Source organism: Prionailurus viverrinus, chromosome D2, assembly GCF_022837055.1.
Source record: "Prionailurus viverrinus isolate Anna chromosome D2, UM_Priviv_1.0, whole genome shotgun sequence".
NCBI lineage: Eukaryota > Metazoa > Chordata > Mammalia > Carnivora > Felidae > Prionailurus > Prionailurus viverrinus.
In genome coordinates this window covers 7,688,202-7,712,682 of record NC_062571.1, presented here as the reverse complement: position 1 = coordinate 7,712,682, position 24,481 = coordinate 7,688,202, and the positions used below count along the sequence as shown (strand labels likewise).

Sequence of the window (24,481 nt, the reverse complement as noted above, 5' to 3'; positions counted from 1 at the left end):
AAGCGTCCGACTTCAGCCAGGTCACGATCTCGCGGTCCGTGAGTTCAAGCCCCGCGTCAGGCTCTGGGCTGATGGCTCAGAGCCTGGAGCCTGTTTCCCATTCTGTGTCTCCCTCTCTCTCTGCCCCTCCCCCGTTCATGCTCTGTCTCTCTCTGTCCCAAAAATAAATAAACGTTGAAAAAAAAATTTAAAAAAAAAAAAAAAAACACTTTTTTAAAGCAATAATAAATAAACAGACCAAGAACAGCTAGTGCCCCCTGATGCAGCACTTAAATAGTTATAATACAAATTGACTTCCTAAGTTCAGCTGTCTCCGAGCTGAAATCCTTATATCTAGTGGCAAACTGGGAAATTAGCAATCACCTGTAATCGACTGTAAGCAACCAGACTTCTGGAAAGAGGTTAAGGCTTTGAGCACCAGCCATCAAAGTGAGCAGATTTACCACTCATGACACTATTGATAATGGATTGATAATGAATGTCAAGTTGGAGCTAGAAGGTGTCTTTTGTCCTATTAACATTGAAATATTGGCTGTTATGCCAAAAAGTCAGTTAGAGATGAAGAGAAACTCATCTCCATAGATGAAAGTGATCCTTTGTTTACCTATGAAAACACAGACCTTCAAGAGATCACAAGGTATTCTCACTCAGAATACTTCTGGGCAAAAGGATTTGCTTTTAAGAGGTGGATCTCAGTCAGTTAAGCAGCGACTTTGGCTCAGGTCATGATCTCGTGCTTCGTGAGTTTGAGCCCCGTTTCGGCCTCTGTGCTGACAGCTCGGAGCCTAGAGCCTGCTTCAGATTTTGTGTCTCCCCCCTTCTCTCCCCCTCCCCCTCTCATGCTCTGTTTCTTTGTCTCTCTCAAAAAATAAATAAACATTAAAAATTTTTTTAAAAAGAGGTGGACTCTACCGGCCATAAGAGTGGAAGGTAGCATGCTTTGCTTTCAGAGGGCTTTGCTAGGAGAAACCAGCCTCTAGCCTCCAGCCTCCGTCTCCTCCCACCCTGCAGTCTACTGCCCATGCCTCGCACTGGCCACAGCCTTCCAGAAACCAGAGCTCGAGGGAATTCGGCCTTCAGAGGCTGCAGTAACCCTGGGCCCAGAGCAGCGCAGAGAAGGGCAGAAGTGGATATGGGGGAGCAGCAGTAACCAGTGCAAACCAAGGTTCGGTCTCTCCTTGTTTCAACAAGCAAGAGAGAGAGAGAGAAGAAACAACTGACAGATGGCCTCCGTATGTATTATAATATATTATACGATACTAATAATGTAAACAGCACATCGGAGGAATTTCATAACATGCAATAAATGGAGAATTTCTATAACAGATCACCCATTAATAAAAATCAGCATAATGACATGAAGAATCTAATAGATCAATTAGCAAAATAGCACATTATTTCCAAAAGATAAATCACATAAGTGAAGAGTGTTTAGTCCCATCAGTAGAGAAGAAATCTATGTTAAGACCAACATAAGATCTGTTTTTCCTACTGAATTATCAAGAAACATGGGTAATACCGAACACGAGCAAGGATACAGGGAAGTGGGTCTTTCAGTATGTACTATTAACGGAAGTATAAATTGGTGCAGTCTTTCTGAAAATCAATTTAACCGTGATTCCGCTTCCAATATTCTGTCTTAAGGAAATGATTAAGAACACAGATAACGATTGATGCACAAAGATATACATAACAGCTTTAACTACAACGGACCAAACAAAGGAAACAAATGTCCCACAGGAATGGAATGGTTAAGCAAATCACACAGACGTCCATTGCATCAGATTTTATGGGGGCATTACAAATTGTGTTTACGATGAGATTTTTTTTTTGTCATAAGGTAAGCAAAAATGCAGTACGCAGAATTGTATGTGTGATATCAGCACAGCCAGGTTTAAAGAATAAAGTCAGGAAAATACTGAAGAAAAAAAATGTCACAATGTTCATGATAGTGGCTGTTTCTCTGAATAGTGAGAATTATGGTGATTATTTCCCCTTTTGCCTCTGTATGCATTTGTGCACTTCCCAAATATTCTAAGTTGAGGATGCATCGTGAATATTTACTGGATGCCCACGTTGTACTCGTTTTTGTTGGGAGGAGCTGGACACACAACACTCTTGAGGTCACAGTCCTTGACTCAATGTGCATGTGATCTAGTGTCTTATTTTTAGATTGTAACTTCAAGAATTAGGGAAGAAGAAAGATGTTGTTTGTCTAAGTAGAGTAGGTGAGAAGGACTGTCCCATCTCTGCCGCATTTGATCTCTGCCCCTCGGACCACCTTTCCAAGCCCACAGGGATCATGGCTGCCTTACCTTCCAAATATGCCCAAAACCCTAGGCAAGGTAAATCAATACAGTTTTCGGAAAGAGTAAGTAAATAAAATGTCTTCAAGGCTTTGGAGTAGGTAAAGAGCTCTTAAGCAGGACACGAATGTGCTAGTAAGAAAAAATGGTGAATTGTATTAAATTAAAATGAGAACTCTGTCCATCACACCACACGATGGAGAGAGTAAAAATGCAGGCCACAGAGAAGAAAGTCTTTATGAGTCGCGTACAAGACTCCTGCCAGAATATGTAAAGAAATCCTACATAACAATAACAAGAAGAAAGCAGGCAACCCAAAAGAACAACGAGCAAAAGTTTGAACAGGCGATCACAAAAGGATATCCAAATCAACACGGCAAGGTTTCCAAATAGTAGTCCTCAAGCAACGCAGATTAAAACCACAATGTGGGGGCGCCTGGGTGGCGCAGTCGGTTAAGCATCCGACTTCAGCCAGGTCACGATCTCGCGGTCTGTGAGTTCGAGCCCCGCGTCGGGCTCTGGGCTGATGGCTCAGAGCCTGGAGCCTGTTTCCGATTCTGTGTCTCCCTCTCTCTCTGCCCTTCTCCCGTTCATGCTCTGTCTCTCTCTGTCCCAAAAATAAAAAAAAAAAAAAAAAAAAAAAAAAAAAAAAACCACAATGTGATATCACCTCAAGTTCAAAAGGCAGAGAGTAGCAATTGTGGACGAAGATGAGGAGCAACTGAACTTCTGTGCACCGAGGGCGGAGTGCGGATTGGTACAATGGCTTTCGAAAGCACTGAACAGGATCTACGCAAGCTGAGCGTAAGGGGACCCTGTGATCCGGGAGTTCCAGTGCTAGCTATATAGCCAAGAGAAACACATAATGTGTTCTTCGCGTTACATTTGTAATCACCCAAAACTACAAACGATCCGAATGTCTACCAACAGTAGCAGGGATACATAAAGGGCAGTATATCTATATCCGCAGAACTCTCCAGCAGTGGGAGCTAACCGCGACTACGTGTAACAGCATTTGTAAATATCACAAGCTTAGTGGTGTTGGGTGAAGGAAGCCAGGACAGCGGGAGTATGCGCCACATCATTCCGTTTATGTGACATTCGAAACCAGCTCAACTAATCCATGGGGTTAGAATTCAGAATCACTGATTATCCTTGGCAGGGAGTGCCTGAAAAGTGGGGAGAAGGTAGCTTCTGGAGTTCTGGTAATACTCTGTTTGTTTTTTAATCTGGGTGGCAATTATGCTGGCACATTTTTATGAAAATTTATCAAGGCATACTTTTCTGTATGTATGGTAATCATCGATTACAAATTATAGGATAGGGGCCCCTGGGAGGCTCAGTCGGTTAAGCATCCAACTCTTGATTTCAGCTCACGTCATGACCTCACAGTTCGTCAGGTTGATCCTGACATTGGGCTCTGCGCTGACAGTGCGGAGCCTGCTTGGGATTCTCTCTCTCCCTCTCTCTCCGCCCCTCCCCTGCTCAGCATGCACGCTCTCTCACTCTCTCAAAATAAATAAATAAACATTAAGAAAATTACCTGATATATATTTATAAACATGTACATGTATATGCGACATATACACACATCATGCACACATGTATAAAATATGGAATATAAATATGTATTTATACACACATAGGTGCACACACACACACACACACACATATATATATTCCATCCAAACCGTAACCGCTTCTGATGCTCCTCTGAGTGTCATTTTAACATGATTCCAATCACTGTGTGCCCAGTTCCTCTCTTGGAGTCTTTGCCTGTGGCTGGGATAATAGTCTTTAAAACAGAATCTGGGTGATATCCGTCCTTGGCTCATAACCAGCAGTAACTCCGCATGTCAATCAGAATAAAATCCTCAGAGGAGACGTAGATCCCTGACAGCCTACATAAACTGGCCTCACCACCCAGACCTGTCACTTTTATCCCTTTATCCTGCTTCATTTTTCTTTACAGTTCCTCTCACCAGCTGACATGCCATTGACTTGGTTATTGATTTATAACTGGCCTCTCCACCACTAGTATGTAAGTTACATGAGAGCGGGGACTTTCGCTTTCTGCTTTATGGCCCTGACATCGAGAACGGTGCCCGGCACAAAGTAGGCAATGGATGGATGAATGAGATCATCACCAGAAAACATAAGAAGTAGGCAGAATTTGTATGTGCAGCCTTCTTTCACAGGTTAGGAAGCAAAAAACTGAAATCACTCCTTTGATGTTATTCAGGAGTGCAGCTCAGGTTCATCTCTCTCTCCCTCTCTCTCTGTCATTCATCTCCTCCATGTGGCACACATCACACATTGCCATGCAGTGCAGTCATACGATCCTAGTGGCCGAGAATCAAGTGAGGGGGACATCCAGGTAAAGACGCGTTATACTGGAATCGGGCGTTTCTCTATGAGCCTTGTTTTGCGGATATACGGCCCTTTTGAATACGTGCTAGTAAAAAAAACTATTATTTTACTTGCCAAAAATACATGTATTGGGGACCTGGGGATGCCCCCTTCAGTATTCTGCATAAGAAGAAATTTTCAAACAAAATAACGCCATTTTGTTAGGTTCTACAACAACTCGACACTTTTCAGGTCCTGAAGATGAATTTTTGTAGGTGAATGTGTCCAGAGATTGAGATTGTTTCCATCAGAAGTCCTGCCTCCCTGTCCTCCGTGGGGCTCCCGTTTACATCTGACTCCCGTGTCTGGAGACACTGACAAGTTTTACCTTTTCACAGAGCTACCCAGTACTGTCTGCCCCTCCGTAGCTTGTCTAAAACCTGGTTAAGGGGTGCCTGGGTGGCTCAGTTGGTTAAGCATCTGACTTTGGCTTCATGAAGTCAGTGAGTTCGAGGTTCATGGGTTCGAGCCCCGCGCTGGGCTCTCTGCCGTCAGCGTAGAGCCCACTTGGGATGTTCTATCCCCCTCTCTCTCTGCCCCTCCTTGGCCCGCGCTCTCTCTTTCTCTCTCAAAAATGAATAAACATTTAGAAAATGAGTAAAAAAATAAATAAAGCCTGGTTAAATGTGCAAATGTTGGGGTGGGGGAGGGGGGGAGGTCCAGTTTGGTTGTCAGCCTGGTTGGCCTTTCAGTTCGGTTAAATATGGGGGGGGGGGAGTGGGTGATGGGCATTGAGGAGGGCACCTGCCGGGATGAGCACTGGGTGTTGTATGGAAACCAATTTGACATATTAATAAAAATTAATTATTATATTAATAGAATCATAATTTTAGAATTATTAACGTTATTATCATATTAATAAAAATAAAATAAAATAAAATTTTAAAAAGAGAGAGAGTTTTAGGCCCTTTCAGTTACTACATGGCCGAGGACAGTTTTGTTGCTTTTTTTCTTAACCGATCAAACGCGCAACCACGATAAGTAAGCCCACGCAGACCTGCCACATGCTCCACCCTCACTAAGGGTCTCCTTCCCCTCGCCCCTCTCAGAAAGCGGGAAGCATAACATCCAGCTGTAACTGCAGAAGCGGATCAAATAATAAAATGAAACCCAAGAGACACTGAGTGTCACAAGGCCAGCGTCAGATCATTCGTTCATCACACAATTCAATCTTTTAATAAGGCCGAAAATGATGGTTAAAAGGAACGATGCTTTTACTTCTAAGCTGAGTGCGAAATAACCATTAATGTCACAGGAGAAATGGGTGCCGATGTTCGTTCTGCAGCTCAGCCTTACGGCTCAGGAGGTCAGAGCGCTGAGTAACCAGGATATAAACAGGACTCCGATGTGGGAGTTCTGGCTCGTTGGCCACACAACTTGGAAGCCGTGTAGCCCAGGGCAAGTCGCTTCACCTCTCTGAACATCGTCTCCCTGGGGGTGTAAAGTGAGGATGGAAAAAACACCTACCTGTCAGGGTTTTTGTGAAGATTCAATGAGGTCTCAGTTCTAAAAATGTTTTGTGGCCAAGAATACACTATGATCATGTATAGGGTTCTTAGTGTCCTTAAATAATTCATTGAATATCGTTCTTAGCCTTCTGTCTACCTCCTAAAGCCGCTTCCCTAAGGTTTAGCTAAAGCACTCCCCAGCCCTGAGGTCTGCCTGTCCCTTCCGTTTTAGATTAGGATTGTTTTCAATAATTCAATGAAAAAATTGTGTATGTTCCGTATCTGAGCCATCCCACCTAAGCCTTTGGAATCGAACTATGGCCTCTGAAACCCAGATCGTTGATGCAGCACAGATATGAACAAGCGATTCCCTGACACCCTTGAGGGTGGGAAGATTGGAGGTGGAGATTGAAAAGCGAGGGAAATCTCCTCCCTCCCCATCCCAACATGGAACAATGCCCCTGCTAAACATTTTCTTCTCTATAACAGAAAAGGTGACTATTTAGCGAACCCTTATCCTATGCCAAGCACTGTGCTATGTATTGTTTCATGCGACTTAACAACATCCTGTACTATTATTGCCACCTATAGACAAGAAGACTATAATTAGAATAAGTAGCTTGAGGGGCACCTGGGTGGCTCAGTCAGTTAAGCGTCTGCCTTGGCTCAGGTCACGATGTCAGGGTTCATGGGTTCGAGCCCCGCGTCGGGCTCTGTGCTGATGGCTCAGAGCCTGGAGCCTGCTTCCGATTCTGTGCCTCCCTCTCTCTCTGCCCCTCCCCCACTTGTGCTCTCTCTCTCTCTCTCTCTCTCTCTCTCTCAAAAAATAAATTAAAAACATCAAAAATTTTTTTTAAAAAGGGATAAGTAGCTTGACCAATGTCACATGGTAGAATCAGAATTTGAACCCAAGCCTGCCTAATTCCTTTCCTGTTTTTTTTTTTTTTTTCCATTTGTTGATTGATTACGGTAAAACCTTGGATTGCAAGTAGCTCGTTCTGCCTGTGTTCCACCAGACGAGCAAATATTTCTAATACATTTTAACTTGACAAATGAACGATGTCTTGCAATGCAAGTTGTATGCGACACTGAACATCACGTGATCACCACTGAGCCGCTCGTTCTTGAAATTGACTTTGACAGACAAGTGCTTCAGATTACAAGCATGTTTCCACCACGAGTTATGCTTGCAAACCAAGGTTTTGCTATATTTAACTCCTACATTTTAACTAACTTTGTGTGTCTGTGTTTGCCTTTCTGTTCCTTTATCCTTTCGTTTTTGGATGAGTAGTGTATGAGTAGGGTAGAGGCTATGACCGAGATGCCTAAGGCATGGTCACCGTGCTTAAGGAACTGTTCTAATCCACTGCAAGAATGGTGACAGAAAAATAAGTCCCTATATGACATGGAAGAATTTAAAGCGGTCCATAAGGAATGGAGCATTAGCCTTCTTACCGGGAACATGCAAATACCACTCTCTATACGGTGGTTGTTAGGATACAGTGAAAGGCCTATATCGAGTGTTTGGCAAAGACCCTGTCTCACAGAAAATGTTCAGGATAAGGATTTTCTAACGTTGTCAGATAATAACTAGGATACAAAGCTAGGAAAGCAACTCGGCGTCAGATTTCGAGAGCCTTGAATGCTGGTCTAGAGTTTGGACTTCCAGCTTGATAAAAGCAGTTGTGCCAAGGTCAGTGATCATTCTGAAAAGAAATCAGAGCTGACGCTAGCTTGCACTGCCTTTCAACGTTCATCATGAGTGAGACGGAGGTGAGGGGCACGGTGGGGACTGGCTTAGAGGGGTTTTGTGTTTGATGCACTAACAGGAAAGATGATGTTTTCAAGTTTGATGCCCTGTACTTTTTCTCCTGCAGTAATTAGTGAATGCCAAAGGCAGCAACTGGAGTCTGTGCGCTACTCTTCTCGCTACGCTCTGGGCCTCTTTTATGAAGCTGGCACGAAGATTGATGTCCCTTGGGCTGGACAGTACATCACCAGTAATCCCTGCACACGCTTCATCTCCATCGATAATAAGAAACGCAATATAGGTCAGTACCCCCATTATTTCCCTTAAATACAGTAACAATGGTGGGTGTAGATCACGAAAAATGCTGTTTAATTGAGTGTTGCCATTCTGAACAGAGCAAGCATTTAACTCCAAGCCACAGGGGATAAAATTTAATGTCACATTTGGCCAATAATAAAATACACAGTGCAACCAGCAAAGTTTTTCAGAAAAATCATTCCCCACACGGTTTGTATTACCAAGTTCATGAAAATCGTGTCAGGAGTTTGAAGATTTCAAAATGGCCCAAGTGTGATTGCTTTAATATGGGTCGATCTATATGCAGAAGTATCTCTACTCATTGTGTTTTGTTCGTTTGGCTCTTTTTAAAACTTGGTAAGCGCTGCTCTCTCCACTTCCCAGGCTAGAAGTAAAAAAGTGAATTTGACTATGTTACGAAAACCCTTCACTTCCGTATAATTTTATTTACCTCACTTTCATCCGGACGACTACACAAAATTACTTTGTCTACAATATAACGACAATGATAGGTAAAAGGTTTTGTAAGAGCTTTACTAGAATACTAGGGCTAAAATCTCCACTCCACATTTTTTGTGGAAGGTTGTTATTAAAATTAGATTTGAATTGCTAGAATAAACATGATGCTCATCTTAGGAATAAAGGAGAAAGGGTATTCTTATTTGTAGGATTAGCATGGTCCCTGAGATACTGCTTTTCTTGAAGAATAAACTGTAATGATGGAAAATGACTAAATTCTTGAAGGGAATCGTCATTTCAATTTGTTGTGTTGTTTTATGGTGCAGGGGATGGTTTCATCAAGCCGTTAGTTAGACGTCTCGCTTGATAAAATCACCAACTAACGTTTCCCGGCTTGCCAGAACTTTATAATGACAGAACGGGGCTGGAGTATGGTTTTTATATCAGAGCACATGATCTTAGAAAAATGTTTCTTTTATAACTTAAGACTCCCTCGGGGCCAGACTGTTTATGTTAACATGATACCACATATATGTACAATCAGCAGTTCATGAAATGCCCTGTAACGGCAATGGACTAACTATTTTTAACTCTACAACTGCTTTGTTCTAAGAAGAGGAGAATGGCCCTTGATCTTCTCATGTTGTATGCCACGAATTAGACATTATCCTTTGTGTATTGCTTCATAAGATATGCTATCTGACAGGGTGCATGCGGTAATATATAACAGAAAAATCCATTTAAACTCGTTTAAATAACGTAAGGTCATTTGTTATATTATCCACTGTGGACTGAATTCCTCTCCAAAATTCTTGTGTTGAAGCCCAAATCCTCAGTGTGATTATGTTTGGAGATGGCTTTTAGGATGCCATTAAGGTTAAATGAGGTCATAAGGGTGGGGTCCTCATCCAGTATGATCGGTGGTCTTATTAAGTGAGCAAGAGAGAGATCTCTTTCCTTGTGCACATACCAGGGGAAGGTCAGGTGAGGATAGTGAGATGGCGAGAAGGGGGGCTGTCTGCGATCAGGAGGAGAGGCTTTACCAGGAACCAAATCAGCTGGCACCTTGATCTTGGACTTCCCAGCCTTTGGAGCTAAGAGAAATAAATAAATAAAAAGAAGGGAGTAGTGGACGCTAGGTTGGCAATATGTAAGCCCAATTCTTTCCAAGTAGAGTCACATCTTATATGGGAGGTAACACATGAAGAGAAGAATCACGGATATTCAAAATTCTCTTTGAAAATCCCTTTAAACGCCATGACATTTCGGAGAGTGACATAACTTTCAGTAAATTGAGTGTAGCCATTTTTTCAGCGTTTAGTAGATTTGTTTCTTTGGGTGAGGCCAGATGAAATAGTTGGCTTGCCGATAGAGGACGGAGTGGTATTTTCTACTGTGAAAGGCACACGGGAAAGGGAAAAACAGCAGTCAGATCTCCTAACAGATTAAATCGCTGTACAAATGAGAGTGGGGTCGTGGGGGAAAACACACACAGTGCATGGGGGTAGCACTTTATTAAAGAGTTGTGCAAATGTGGAAGAGTGCAACGTAAAATATTAATACATTTTCACATGATTGGCAACATCTGAAACAATCGAAATGAAAAGAAATTTGCGTGTGTGTGTGTGTGTGTGTGTGTTCGCAACCACACAATTTCAAAGCGGGAAGGCTGGGTAGATTAGAAGCCATGTTTTTGCTACCGCTTCTGAGGTTGCCTCTTCAGACAGCAAAGAAACGCCTGCCTTCCTTCGCCAGTTTTATGGAAAATTAATCTTGGATTATGCAAGTTGTAAATTATGAGAGGCCTGCAGTAATGGCATCCCCTAACATAAAATCTAACTACCTTGCACTTAAACTTTTTTTTCTCCCTATCTGGGGCCAGGGTGCTAAGTGTGTCTAGTTGAATTCACACGATGTCCATAAATGTCCATGTAGTGACTCCACTGTATTTTATTGATTTTTAAGTAGCCCAGCAAGAGCTGTCTCTTTATGTTACCGACACTGTCCCACACCCACGCTTTACTTGGAGTGTTGGATTGAATCTAAAACTAATGCCGTAAATGGGCACACTCAACGAATGAAGGGGGGCATTTTTGTTCCGTCAGGGTAAGGCAGCAACAAGATAAAAGGTAACAGGGTTGAGTCCACAAAATACAGTCTGTTGTTAAGTCTTGAAGAGATCCAGAGGAGGAAGGACTAGTGGCCCAGACCAGACAAAGGACAAGGAGTCATCAACGTCAGAGGTTAGGAATGGTCCGTACCTGCAGAAAGCCACCCCCAGAACCAAATCGCCTGAGGCAGAGGGTCTAAATACCAAGATACATGAGACCTAACTTGAACTATAGACCCCTATGGTTACGGGTAGGAGCCATTATACTTCGGTTTGTGTTTCCCCAGATGTGCTCAATGGAACACCAGTTCCTTGATACGCTCTTTGGAACAGGGTTCTGCCATCACATAAGTTTGCAAAATGCTACCGACTTGGCTTCTAGTTTAAAGTCTCAGGTCATATTATCCAATTAAAAGACATTCCTATAGAAAAGCCTCCTTCTCACTTCATTTCATCTATAACTTCCCAAATGTATTTGACCATGGGATATTTTATTTGAGCACCACACCTACTAATGTCCCACAGAAATGGTTCCCCTGGACACCCCTGAGAAACCCTGGCTTCAGACCTGGACAGGAATTGTAGGCCAATAAGGGGGGCAGCAAAGGCTGGCGTGGGAGCCATCGAAAGGAAAATACTGATTTTTTTTTGAAGATGGAAGAAGCCTGAAACCACCCTGGAACCCACCAAAAGTTGCCTCAAAAGATACTCCTGTCATTCAAGAGATTCCACAGGACTTAGGAGCTCTGTGTTAGGAACCAGGATCAAGGATCAAATATTAGATTTTTTTTTATGTTTATTTATTTTTCTCAGAGTGAGAGAGACAGAGTGTGAGCAGGGGAGGGGCAGAGAGAGAGGGAGACACAGAATCCAAGGCAGGCTCTAAGCTCCGAGCTGTCAACACAGAGCCCGACCCGGGGTTCGAACTCACAGAACCTGAGATCATGACCTGAGCCGAAGTTGGACACCTAACCGACTGAGCTACCCAGGCGCCCCAAGGATCAAATATTAGAACAAAAGATGTTTTTAGTGCTTTTATCACTTGGGAAATTACAAAGATTTTTAGGAGGTCTGTGCCGAGAGCCGAAGGGAGATATAGATAGATACAGATATAAATGTAGATAGATATAGATCTAAATATAGATATAGATAGATATAGATATAGATTATATATAGATAGATATAGATATAGAGATATAGATATAGATATATAGATTTTCTTCCTGTTATTTCACACCTCCCAAGAAGATCTCAGAGGTCCCTCTCAAGATCTTATATTTGGAGTTAGACTGGCCAGAGTAAGTTCCTGGATTCAAGTCAGTTCTCTACCTCTTACTAGCTGTGTGATGTTGGATAAATTACTTAACCTCTCTGTTTACTAACCAATAAGATGTGAGGGAAACAAATACCCACCCCAAAAAAGTTGAGGATGAAATGGTTTAAACACATAAAGAGCTTCATGTAGCACTTAACAAATAAGTCAGTATCTATGGTACCTACTGTTCCAACTAACGATGCCAGTCTAGAATCTGAATATTATATTTTCCAAAGCAAAGGGTGTAAATATAAAAGCCTATCTTTGGTAAATGCAACTCTCTGCTACCAGGGCAGATAGGAGGCAGCATGGCCTGAATAAATAAAGTATAGACGTTACCCTGAAAATGATTGGCCACAGTTTTAGCATCCTTCCCTGTTCACCATCTGGAGGAGTGTTAATGCTAGTAAAAGAGCCAATGGGAAGCAACCTGAGGAGATGAATACAATCTGCAACTCTAGAAATGTGGTGGCCAATGACCGTAATTACATAGCTTCAGTAACTCCCCAAAGGGTTCAATTCAGTTCATCCCAAAAGAAAACAAACAAACGAACAAACTTTTTCATGCCATGGAATTTATACCTGCAAGAACTTTATTATTAGGGATCCTTGAGTAACAAACACTAAGATAATGTGTATTGCCTTTAATAGCTGTTTTACAACAGGTGCAGAAATGTTATTCCGTAGAGCTGTTTAATACATCAACTCTTTCTAAAAGACAGGAGCATAATATAAAATCCCATAAATAATTGGGATGAGGCTGGGGCCTTACATCTAGTCATCTTGGGTTTGCTTAAGGGAGTTCATGATTGGGTCGCCTGGGTGGTTCAGTCGGTTGAGTGTCTGACTTCGACTCAGGTCATGATCTCATGGTTTCATGGGTTCCAACCCCACGTCGGGCTCTGTGCTGACGGCTCGGAGCCTGGCGCCCGCTTCGGATTCTGTGTCTCCCCCTCTCTCTGCCCCTCCCCTGCTCATGCTCTCTTTCTCTCAAAAGTAAGTAAACGTTAAAAAAAGGGGAGTTTATGATTGTTTCCGTTAAGCAGAGAGCTGCGCCGTTGACAACACAAAGCGGCCTGCTTTAGGACGCAAATGAACGTGGAATTATCTCTCCCTAAACCTGCAGACAATGCAATCCACATAGGTAGCACTTTATAAGAACAAAAGAGCAGGAGGGAGAAGAAGGAAAAGGGGCTATAGCGAGAAAGGGAAAGGAAAAAAAAGAACTGTAATCATGAAAAACGGTCAGGTTTCCTGTTCAGGTTTTTGTTTTATTTATTTATTTATTTGAATATTTGAATATATTTATTTTTTTTAATATGAAATTCATTGTCAAATTGGTTTCCAGACAACACCCAGTGCTCATCCCAAAAGGTGCCCTCCCTCCTCAATGCCCATCACCCACCCTCCCCTCCCTCCCACTCCCCATCAACCCTCAGTTTATTCTCAGCTGTTTTTTTTTTAATTTTTTTAATGTTTATTGACTTTTGAGAGAGACAGACAGGCAGACAGAGTACAAGCAGAGGGAGGGGCAGAGAGAGAGGGAAACACAGAATCTGAGGCAGGCTCCAGGCTCTTGAGCTGTCAGCACAGAGCCTGATGCTGCTCGAACTCACAAACTGCGAGATCATGACCTGAGCCGAAGTCGGACACTTAATCGACTGAGCCACCCAAGCGCCCCTATTCTCAGTTTTTAAGAGTCTCTTAGGGTTTGGCTATCTCCCTCTCTAACTTTTTTTTTTTTTCCTTCCCCTCCCTCACGGGCTTCTGTTAAGTTTTGTTTTAAAATACCAACTCCAGAAGCAGAGTTCTCTGGTAAAATAGCAATGACCATCTTAAAATAACTGGCAATAGCCAGTTACAAAATGCATGATACGATGTCTTGTGTAATAGGTGTAGTCATTTGTGACTCCATTATGTAACGGCTGCTGTCCACATAAAGACAATTACCAAACAGCAAATACTAATTACAAATATCCATCTCATCATTACAGTGATGTCACAGAATGTCACATGACTGTAATATTAAAATCTTGGGGTGATGTCTCAGGAGGAAAAACATATATGTGTGCGTATACCTGTGTATGTACATAGACGTAAAAATAAATAACTGTTGTCACTTAAATCTTTGGGTTTCAAATTATGAAATTGACTGATCTCATTTCACGTAATATTTGCCGATTCTAAAATCAAAAAGAATTTTCTTTGGGGGATAACATAACTGAGCCCAATTGTAAGGAGGACATTTGCCTGCAAAGTGAAAACAAACAACAGATCCCTCTGAGCCCCTGGTTTCCCCATCAGGCTGTCCTCAGTGGGAAAGATTTGCATCCCAGATAGCCTGTTCTCCCACTTGCCAAACAAATGAACTCCTATGAAAATCAGTGCCAGAGATGGAGGGAAAGTGGAAAAGCAGCTAAATATATAACATCAGAAACAAACTTTAAAAATATCCTGTGGAGTGTATTACCGGGAAAATATATTTTATGGAGGTTTCTTTCAGAGAAACCGAACTCAGAAATATCTGATTTATATGTTTCCATTCTCAATTTGCTGAGCAGTTTTTTTTTAATTTTTTCTTAATATTTATTTTTGAGAGAGACACAGTGCAAGCAAGGGAGGGGCAGAGAAAGAGAGGGAGACACAGAATCCGAAGCAGGCCCCAGGCTCTGAGCTGTCAGCACAGAACCTGACGCCGGGCTCGAACTCACTAACTGTGAGATCATGACCTGAGCCGAAGTCAGACGCTTAATCAACTGAGCCACCCAGGCGCCCCGCTGAGCAGTTATTTATAAATATGCCTCGAATGCCTCTGTGCCAGACACTGCGCTAAGAACTAAGGATTCTTAGTCCCCACCCTCACGAAATGAAGTTCCATGAAGTCTACTCACATGAGGAATTTTGAAGGAAGGAGATCCCAAGTCTGTTGGGCGAGTGACTTAGAGTCAAGGAAGCGTCCTCATAATATAAATGGACGCACTGATACATACATTATAGAGAACGTTAACTCACATCTGTGATCAAAACGGTGGGTTTGAAAAATCAAAATCATGGGTGCCACCCAGGCACCCCAATAATATGAGCTTCTAAAAGAGCACCTAAGACCTTTTGTCGACATGAAGCCCATAATCTTCTTTCTTTAGGTGAAGAAATGAAAGATGGGGGCTATGAAACATTGAAATCCATGAATAAATCAGAAACTTTAGCCTGGCCCATTATTTAACTTTCTCCCAGGGCTACTAAAAAGTTCAATAGATACAAATAAGTCATGAAATGTCCGAGAGGCAGTGAACGAAAGGGGAAGGAAAGTCTGGAGGCTATAGCTTCCCGGCATTTCTATAACTACAAACAACGACGAATTACAAACTTACGTAGCAGCCACCCTAAGAAGGGAATCTTAAACATTAAATATTCTAAATCTCTCTTTGTGTCAACCTTCCACCTTTGTGCTCTGCCTGCCCTGCTCTCTGAGAATGGTATTTTCGCTTGGGCTGTCGGTCTGAAGTCGTGGCTGTCAGGCGGAGATTTACCAAAGACCTTTATGTTGGCCCAGAATTGGTTTTGAATGTAGGAGCCAGATATGCTGGTGACTGCGTGTGGCTTTATCCACCGTTAGTGGGGCGAAAGGCAGGAGGGAGAATCGGGTGATGGTTTATGGTGAATGGGTGTATGGATCTGAAATTTACAGGTCATAGACGAGAACAGAAGAAAAAGGGAGGAAGGCCGCCATTACTGCTGCTGGTTTAGAAGAGGGGAAAAATACCCGATGTTGGCTTGGTGAGGAGGTGAGGAAGGCCAGTGAACAGCAAGGGGGGAAAGATCGGCAGAAGGGCACAGGTGGGAATTGCCACAGCCTTTCTGACCTCTCTGCCTAACAAAGGTCGTATAACTTTTTTTATGTGATGAAAAAAAAAAACCCTGCTGCGTTAAATGTAATAACATCTAATTTTGGCTATTTGTGATCACAGTCCTTTTAAGGGATGGTTCTTTTGTCTGCTGAGCACCCAAAAGAGATGAGATGCCAATTGGGAGTGGAAACGGAGAGCTGAATTTCTTTGCTTAATTGAGGAGAAAATCTCAGACATCCCAAGACAATGGGGAAGGCAGGGGGCAGAGAAGGGGAAGAGGAAAAAGAAAACAAGGTGGTGAAAGGCTCTGGCTTGACCTCAGGGATGACTGACCGTGTGGATTTGTAACTTTTTTGCTGGATGATTTGATCTGTGACCCCTCCCATAGCCCCCTACGACCCAACATAGCTCTGGATTCAGCGACTGCTATAAATCCACGCTGGCTTTTTATTGGGGGTCCTGTTGAGTAAGTCAACACAGTCCAGGCACTTTTTGGAATATCTAGGACGAAATTACGTAGGAACTTTGAGGCTTCTTCAGGTTCATTTCTAAGCAGAAGCTTGGAGTATGGCGAGCCCACATCCGTTTGAGAACCTTATTTTGAATCAAGACAGGACTTCTCGTCCTTTGGACCTCAAGCCAACCCAACTTGCTGCTTCCATAATACCTATGACCATCTCAACCCATTGGGAGAACTTGGAATTAAGAAAAAACTGTCTCTGTGGGACTGAACTGTTCTGAAGGATCTTGAAGTTAAGTCCGTACTGTGGTTTGAGGGGAAGCTGTCGACACGTTGGGTTAGAAGCCAAGGCTCAAAATGATGTGCTGTGCTCTGCTTCCCAGACAAGTGCCTGTTTTTCATCATTCTGGAGGCATCTCTCAACCTCTGAAAGTTGAGAACAGTCTTGTAAAGCTGCATAACGCTTAGACAGCTTGTGAGCCTCAGGTCCTGGGAGATAGTGTAGACTGCTGAGGTGGACGAGAGCTTGACGAATCTCAATTCTGGTCCATTTTTATGTGGGACTATGATGACATCGATCGCAGGGGTGGGACTTTTCCTTTGCCCAGAGCTCCCTCAGAAAAGATTTCACCATTTTCCTCCCTGTCAAGAATTCCTCCTAAGGTCAGTCTAAACATCTCATGGGCTGAAGACTTGATAGGCCCCATTTGCAGAGCCTGCTGCTTTCTCCAGAATTAGAAGTTCTTTCCTGGGGACCCCTTGGTGGCTCAGTCGGTTAAGCGTCTGGCTTCAGCTCAGGTCATGATCTCGCGGTCCGTGGGTTCGAGGCCCGTGTCGGGCTCTGTGCTGACAGCTCAGAGTCTGGAGCCTGCTTCGGATTCTGTGTCTCCCTCTCTCTCTGCCCCTCCCCTGCTTGGTCTCTGTCTCTCTCTCTCAAAAATAAATAAGGGTTTAAAAAAAACTTAAAAAAAAAAAGAAGAAGTTCTCTCCTGTAGCAAGATACATGACATGGTCCATTATGCATTCTGTTCATCAGCTGATGAATCGAGACTGAAAACAAGAGATAGACTCTGGCATCACAGCATAACAAGAGTACGTATTTGGCGCTCAATAATTTGCTGAGCCCGTCATCCTCAATGCACCTTTGAGCTACCCTCCCCTGGTCCTGAGAATTAATACGTCACTGGCACTGGGAATTAGTACATCAGCACTGGTCACCCACTTAGCAGGCAAGGAAAAGTAATGGCTAGTCAGCCAATTGTTCATCCCTAGAACAATCTAAGGGTCTGTTACCGGTGCCCTTTAAATCATGGAAAATAAATTATCTTTCTTTGTAATTGCTGAACGTGGAAGCCTTTGAAAAGCATATGTGAGTTCTTGGCAATGAGGATGATGAGAAGCCTCTTCGGGAGGCTCTGTGCCATGCCTTAAACATTGGGACTAGTTGGCTAGACCATCTCACAGGTATTGCCGGTAAGACCTGGACATTTCATGGAGCCCTCTCCCCAAAGAGGTTCAAGTACCCTCAGTAACAATTTTACCGTGGTCTCTAGGGAACAGACTTCTATTTCGAATGATGCCTTATAACACAGACCTTGATTTCCAAGGTTATGTTTCAGAGGCTCTCGCTGTTCTCTTTGGGAAAGATAATTCTTTTTAATACTTGGATAAAGAGCAACTGTGCTCCAGCTGAAATATTTAACTTACAATATATGTGATAAGCTCTGCAAATGTGTCATTAGTCTGCCACAGTCTGGCAGATATCCTTTTTGTATATCCCAATGGCATTGAAATGAAATGGTATCTTGCATAAAAAACCTTGCCATAAACGATGAGTTCACATTAACCCAAGCTTCAGGAGTGATGAGTTCTTCACTGTTGGATTCATGACCTGGCTTTTATTACCACAGAGGGTCAGAAATGACCAGTATTATCCAGCATGATGCAGTGGGCTTTGCAATCACGTAGACCTAGCGTGGAATTAGAACTCAACACTCCGAATTAGGTTGAGCCGTTTATATTGCTTTAGTCTTGGTGGATTAAAAATGTTTGAAACCAGGGGCGCCTGGGTGGCTCAGTCAGTCAAGCATCCAGCCCTTGATTTCAGCTCAGGTCATGATCTCACGGCTGGTGGGATCGAGCCCTGCGCTGGGCTCTGCACTGGGGTGGCGGGGCCTGCTTGGGATTTCCTCTCTCTCTTTCCCTCTCTCTCGTTCTCAAAATGAATAAATAAACTGAAGAAAAAAAAAGAAAATGGTTGAATACCAGCCTTTTCATGGGACTCAACCTCAAAGCTCTGTAACCATGAGTGAGTTTCGTACTCTCTCTAAGCTTCAGTAACCTGGACTGTGAGTATAAGGCTAATAATGTCTCCCAGGAATGTTGTAGGGGTTGAGTGTGACGGTATTTCCAAAACTCCTAGTGCCGCCTAGTACTAGGACAGAAAATGCTGTCTTTATAGTTGTTGTCACATAGAAGTTGTTTTACCGTCCCAGTCTATTATACAAACTTCTTTGATTTTGAGAAAGAGAAGAGAAAAGGAAATTGCCAGGGGTACAAATTTAATTAAATTATATTATCTTTTGGGGCGCCTGGGTGGCTAAGTTGGTTAAGTGTCCAACTTCAGCTCAGGTCCTGATCTCGTCGTTCCTGAGTTCGAATTCCTCGTCGGGCTCTGTGCTGACAGCTCAGAGCCTGGAGCCTGCTTCAGATTCTGTGTCTCCCTCTCTCTCGGATTCTGCCTCCCTCTCAAAACTAAGTGGACATTAAAAACAAGTATATTATCTTTCATCAAAAATAATAACACATATTATTTGGGGGGTAAACAATACCTCTTTACCTGAATAAGGTATTGAGGGACAGCATTAAATTAGATGTGGTTCTTCTTTCTTTTTGTGGAATCTCGGGTGACATTTTGCATGCACATGAGTCCAAAAAAAAATTTACACGACAGCATCTCTGAGAAAAGTAAGACACTGGAGTTAGGTCGTCAGCAAATCAAAGGGCCGAGACAAACGTGAGAGCAGGTTTCGAAGGCGGACCGCAGGGTCTCCCCACAGGAAATCGCTGCATTGTGTTTTATAAGCACTTTATGTCAGTTAGCATTTTTAGCTCTGTCCAGAATCACCAGTCCATCATTTTGCTCAGATATGACATTATTGTGTCAATTTCGCCTAAAGAGCCCTTTAGTTTATTACGAGTGACTTTCTTGTTTTTAAGTGAGCTGAAGAGGCTTTGATATGCCCTCTAAAGGGCCCTACTAGTTTTAATGACCATTGCCCCTACAGACTTCATATATGTGCTCGTTTAGATAATGAGAAGTATCCGTGTATACCTTACAGGTCACTGGATTCCCTGCATAATATGAATGAATATTAAACATGGGAATCTGAAAAGAATATATTGAAATTCTATTAATATTTATAACCGATCTGTGGGACTAGGGGAATTCTTCAGTATAAAATATTCCAAATTCATGTTTGTAAGAATGAAGCATCCTTGAATTTAAAATACAGTTTTCCTCATTGAAATAGATGTCTATTATCCATATACCCGGTGAAATCTTTGTTGTTAATGTTATATATCCTTACATTATTTAATAGAGTCAGGAAGGGCATTTTTGGAACCTTGAGCTCAACCGAACCTAACTCATTCTTTTTTATTAAAAATAAAATGTCTGTTTGTTCCATTTTCCACCATCTCTCTTCATAATAATGGTTTCTCAGTAGTAGCTAATAATATCATAAAGATTATAGTCCCTTTGATTTAGGAACTTTTGCCAAAACCTAGATTCAATCTTTTATTTTTCTGTGAAAATATAACAAGGAGAATAATTCCACTGGTCTTATTAGTAAAGGAGGTAAGATTGTCCTCAATAAACCAGTACATTTCCTCTATGAAAAGGACCAGAAATATTTGGACACAATCATAAATAAAACCTTCACCATCTGCTTAGTGTCGGTTGTTGTAAGTCAACATTTTATAAGGTGAACACTAAAGCTTCCCTTTAATGCACTACTTGAACTAGAGCAAAGCTTTAGGTCAAATCGTCCAGCCCAGAGATGTAGTTCATCCACTCACGGAATCCTTTGGATCAGTTACAAACCTACAGCTGAGCCCAGTTTCACAACTACGGCGATCAAGTGATATTCTTAGAGGCAAACCAGTCTGCTGGTTCAAGGGGAAAACCTTGCCCAATTTGGGAAAAGGGTCCAATCATAATACCACTTAACACACAACATTTCATATACGGCGCGATGAGGGGGAGGCCAAAATAACAACGTATCGTGGGGGATGGCTGCTGATTGCTGCTGAGTTCTGGGAAGGCACAGCTCACAGGGGTTGTCATCAGAGAAGAACAGGGCTTTCACACCGCAGAGGAACTCCAAGAACTCGAGCCCGAGTGCCAGTTAGGACAAATCCTCTGCTCTGGGGACCTGGGTAGGGCCCAATTAAAGGACTATTGAAATCCTTCCGTTTTTCCTTTTGGCAGGTGCCAATAAAAGCTGCAACAGGCTGAAAATCTCCTTGTGCCTCAGGATAAATAGATGTTTTCACAGAACTTGGGAGGTCTTAGCCAAAGAAAAAACTTCTCCCAAACAGATCCTAAAATATATGCTGTTCCCCTAAACATGGTCCCTTTCTTTAAAAGGGCAGAATCGATGGAATGTATGGAACTTTTTTTACAGTTTACTTATTTATTTTGAAAGAGAAGAGAGAGAGTGAGTATGGGAGGGACAGAAAGAGGGAGAGAGAGAGAATCCCAAGCAGGCCCCGATGTGGGGCTCGATCTTACCGAACCATGAGATCGTGACCTAAGCTGAAATCCAGAGTCAGATGTTTAACTGACTGAGCCACCCAGGTGCCCCTGGAATTTATGGAATTTTTTTAAGGAATTAATGCAAGGAACATAGAGGAAAGATTATTCCAGCCCTGGACAGCAAGCAGAATTCAGAATATGCTCGCCAGAGTTGCCTTACTCCCTTTTTTAAAACTATATATGTTAACATCAAACTTAACATATGCAGCACTGGCTCTTGATTGCCTGTCTTCAAAATTCAGAATTTGTTCCCTTCTCTAATCATCTGTGTTTCTGAAAACGGAGCCACCAATCTCCTAGCTCCTTAGCCAAAAAACAGGAACCGTCCTTGGTTTCTTCCTCTCCTTTGCCCCAATATCCAACCTGTGACCAAATAAATCATACTGATCTTGCTTCCAAAACAGACGTCGAACTCACTTCTCTGCATCATCACTGTCACAACTGAGACACCATCTTATTTTAACGGGCCTCTCTGTGCTGTCCCTTTCTGATTCGTTCTTCAGAGCCAGAACGGTCTTCTTAAAACACACATCTGTTCAAACCACTCACTTTCCCATTCAGAGCCCTTTGCTGCTTTCCCTTTGCACCAAGCGCTAAATCTCAAATCCTTATCATGACTTACAAGTCCTGAATGACCTAGAGCGGGGGTCACACACATTTTCTGTAAAGGCCAGATGGTGAATACTTTGGACTCTGTAAGCCATACAGTCTCTGTCACAACTGCACCGATCTCCTGGTGTAACAAAAGCTACAGACATTATAGAAAGGATTGGAAGTGGCTATGTTCCAATAAAACTTTATTTACCAACACAAATGGCCGTCCGGATTTGGCCCAAGGACCTTCTTTGGCCAACCCCTCATCTAACACATGCTGATTTCACCAGCTGCTCACTCCTTAGCTTACTTAGCCCTCCTGACACATCTCTCATTCCTGCCGTGGTGTTGCCCACTCAAGACCATCGCCCATTCTGTTCTTCCTGGGCAGACTGCCTGTCTCACTGTCTGCAGAGACCATTCCTGAATTCCTGATTTAACTAGGTTTAATTATCAGTAACCATACATTGATTTGTGCAAGCCCTTGCTTAATGTCCGCTTTACCTTTCAGTTGTGAGATCCGCGAATGGAAAGACTAGATTTGCTTTGCCCATCTTTGAATCTCCAGCACCTGGAACAGTGCTTCACGTACAGTCATTTCTTAATTAAATGTTTCCTAAATTTAGAATGAATTAATGAGATCTCATCAAAACATGGAAGAAAACAAAAGACAACAATTTGGGCCCAGGTCTGAAATATGAGTTGCTTTAAGTCTGTGACTTTCCAGGGCATTTTATTGAAAAAGTTCTGCACTTGAAATCAACAATAGGTACAAGTCAGGGTAATTAATAGGCATGTCCCTGAATCTTAATGCTACGGAGGCACTTGTGGCTGACACACTGTGACTTACACAAAGTCATACGCAGGTCAGGCAGCCCGTCTTCATCCTGTAGCTCTGCCATCTGGAACCTGAGCCCGGAAGGTCTGAAGGTCCCCGTGGAGGTAAGAAAGAAATGGAGGAGGCCCGTGGCTTTTAACCGACTTGGACTAGATGTGCCACACTTTGCTTCCCCTCGTAATCCACTGACCAAAACTAGTTATGTGGCTCCAGCTTAGCTGCCAAGCAGGCTAGGAATGGTCAGAGAGCTCAAGGAGCACCGTAACAATGAACTCCCTGCACCCGCGAACATAACAAGCAGTTCAAATAGATTTCCTAATATTAAATAAAACTGGCTACCTACAGGTATGCTAAACCCCATATCCTGGTACGTTACCAATATTTTTATATATATTCTACCAGCTTAAAAAAGCTTTTCTTACATGTTAATTTACCTTGTTTATGGTAACATCTCACTCGGTGTGTAATTACCAGTGCCTTACTCTCATGTCACCCTCAGATACTGTCCTACAAAGACTTTTAATGTTTAGTAGAGGAAAATTCTCGCTTTGCAACAGTTTCATGTTATGACCGTGATTTTTCTATAGACTTTATAAGCTTCAGTCATTTAAAAATAATCCTATGGCACGTTTCGTTATAAAAGGAAAAAAGATCATAGTCCAAAGATGGACTGTAGGAGAGCGATCTTTCCAAGGAAAGAAATCTATGTCGTTTCTCTTTTGCCTCCCAAATTATTTATGTCTATATAGGTGATTCGTCAGTCATACGTTCAATCAACATTTACTGCACTCCCACACCTGGGCATCATTCTAGGGGTTCAGGTAAATGAGACAGTTCTCTTAGTGCTTGCATTGAACGGGGAATATTAAAACATATTTGAACATGATAATAAGTAAAATTTCAACAGTGTTTATTTTATTTTCTAAATTTTTTAAGTATTTATTTTTGAGAGAGAGACAAAGCGTGAGTGGGGGAGAGGCAGAAAGAGAGGGGGACACAGAATCCAAAGCAGGCTCCAGGCTCTGAGCTGTCAGCACAGAGCCCGATGCGGGGCTTGAACCCATGAACCATGAGATCACGACCTGAGCCAAAGTCGGATGCTTAACCAAGTGAGCCACCCAGGCGCCCCTCAATAGCGTTTAATCCAATATTCTCTTGTTCCCTTATTTTATTTTTGCAAACTTTTTGAGGATCTGTACTTTGAGGTCGATGTAATGTTTGTGGAATTGAGGTATCTGTATCTCCGTGAGACATTGTCTTTTCATCTGGCCAGTAATTCTTGTTGGGTCTTTGGCAATCCTTGAGTTACACTTACAGGAATATAAAAATGTACCTTGTCTTAAAGGGATAATAATAAACATGTCTGCTCCATCAAAGAAGGTAGAAACATTTCTATAATTTGAAATCAGTCTCCCGATTTACATAGCTTGCTCGAAGGCGCTCGTCTGGAGAGATCTGTCTCTGGCACAAAACCAGACCTTCTTCTTGCATGTGCAAATAAAGGCAGGAACCTAAGGAATGATGGAGAGCACAGGACTCAAACGTGAGTCCCTGTTGGCCAGGTGGCGGACTTCCCTTAGACGTAACCTCCTGAGGGTCTTTAGCAGGGAGTCTGTCGATCTGCAAGGGCTCATCTTTGCCGTGGAATCTGGAAATCTTGCCTCCTTGGTTTGCCACAATGGGAAGCTTCAAGAACTTGTTTCCTCTGTAAAGGCCAGAATTATTCGAAAGATCATCAGAGCTGACAATTTAGTTGTAAATGTGATTGGAAAAATCAAGTCCTGAAAAGGTGGTGGGGGAAGCCTAAGGGAAATGTTATCTAAGACTC

The 24,481-nt window shown here is 42.6% G+C and overlaps 1 protein-coding gene across 12 annotated transcripts in view; it reads left to right on the top strand.

Annotated features, from left to right (window-relative positions):
• Positions 1-24,481, top strand: part of RNLS (renalase, FAD dependent amine oxidase) — a 321,158-nt gene that overhangs the window by 195,041 nt on the left and 101,636 nt on the right. For all 12 annotated transcript variants that reach the window (XM_047825154.1, XM_047825146.1, XM_047825147.1 and 9 more), the window contains exon 5: positions 8,041-8,214. In XM_047825154.1, the coding sequence (XP_047681110.1) occupies positions 8,041-8,214 (174 nt within the window). The remainder of the gene's footprint in view (positions 1-8,040; positions 8,215-24,481) is intronic.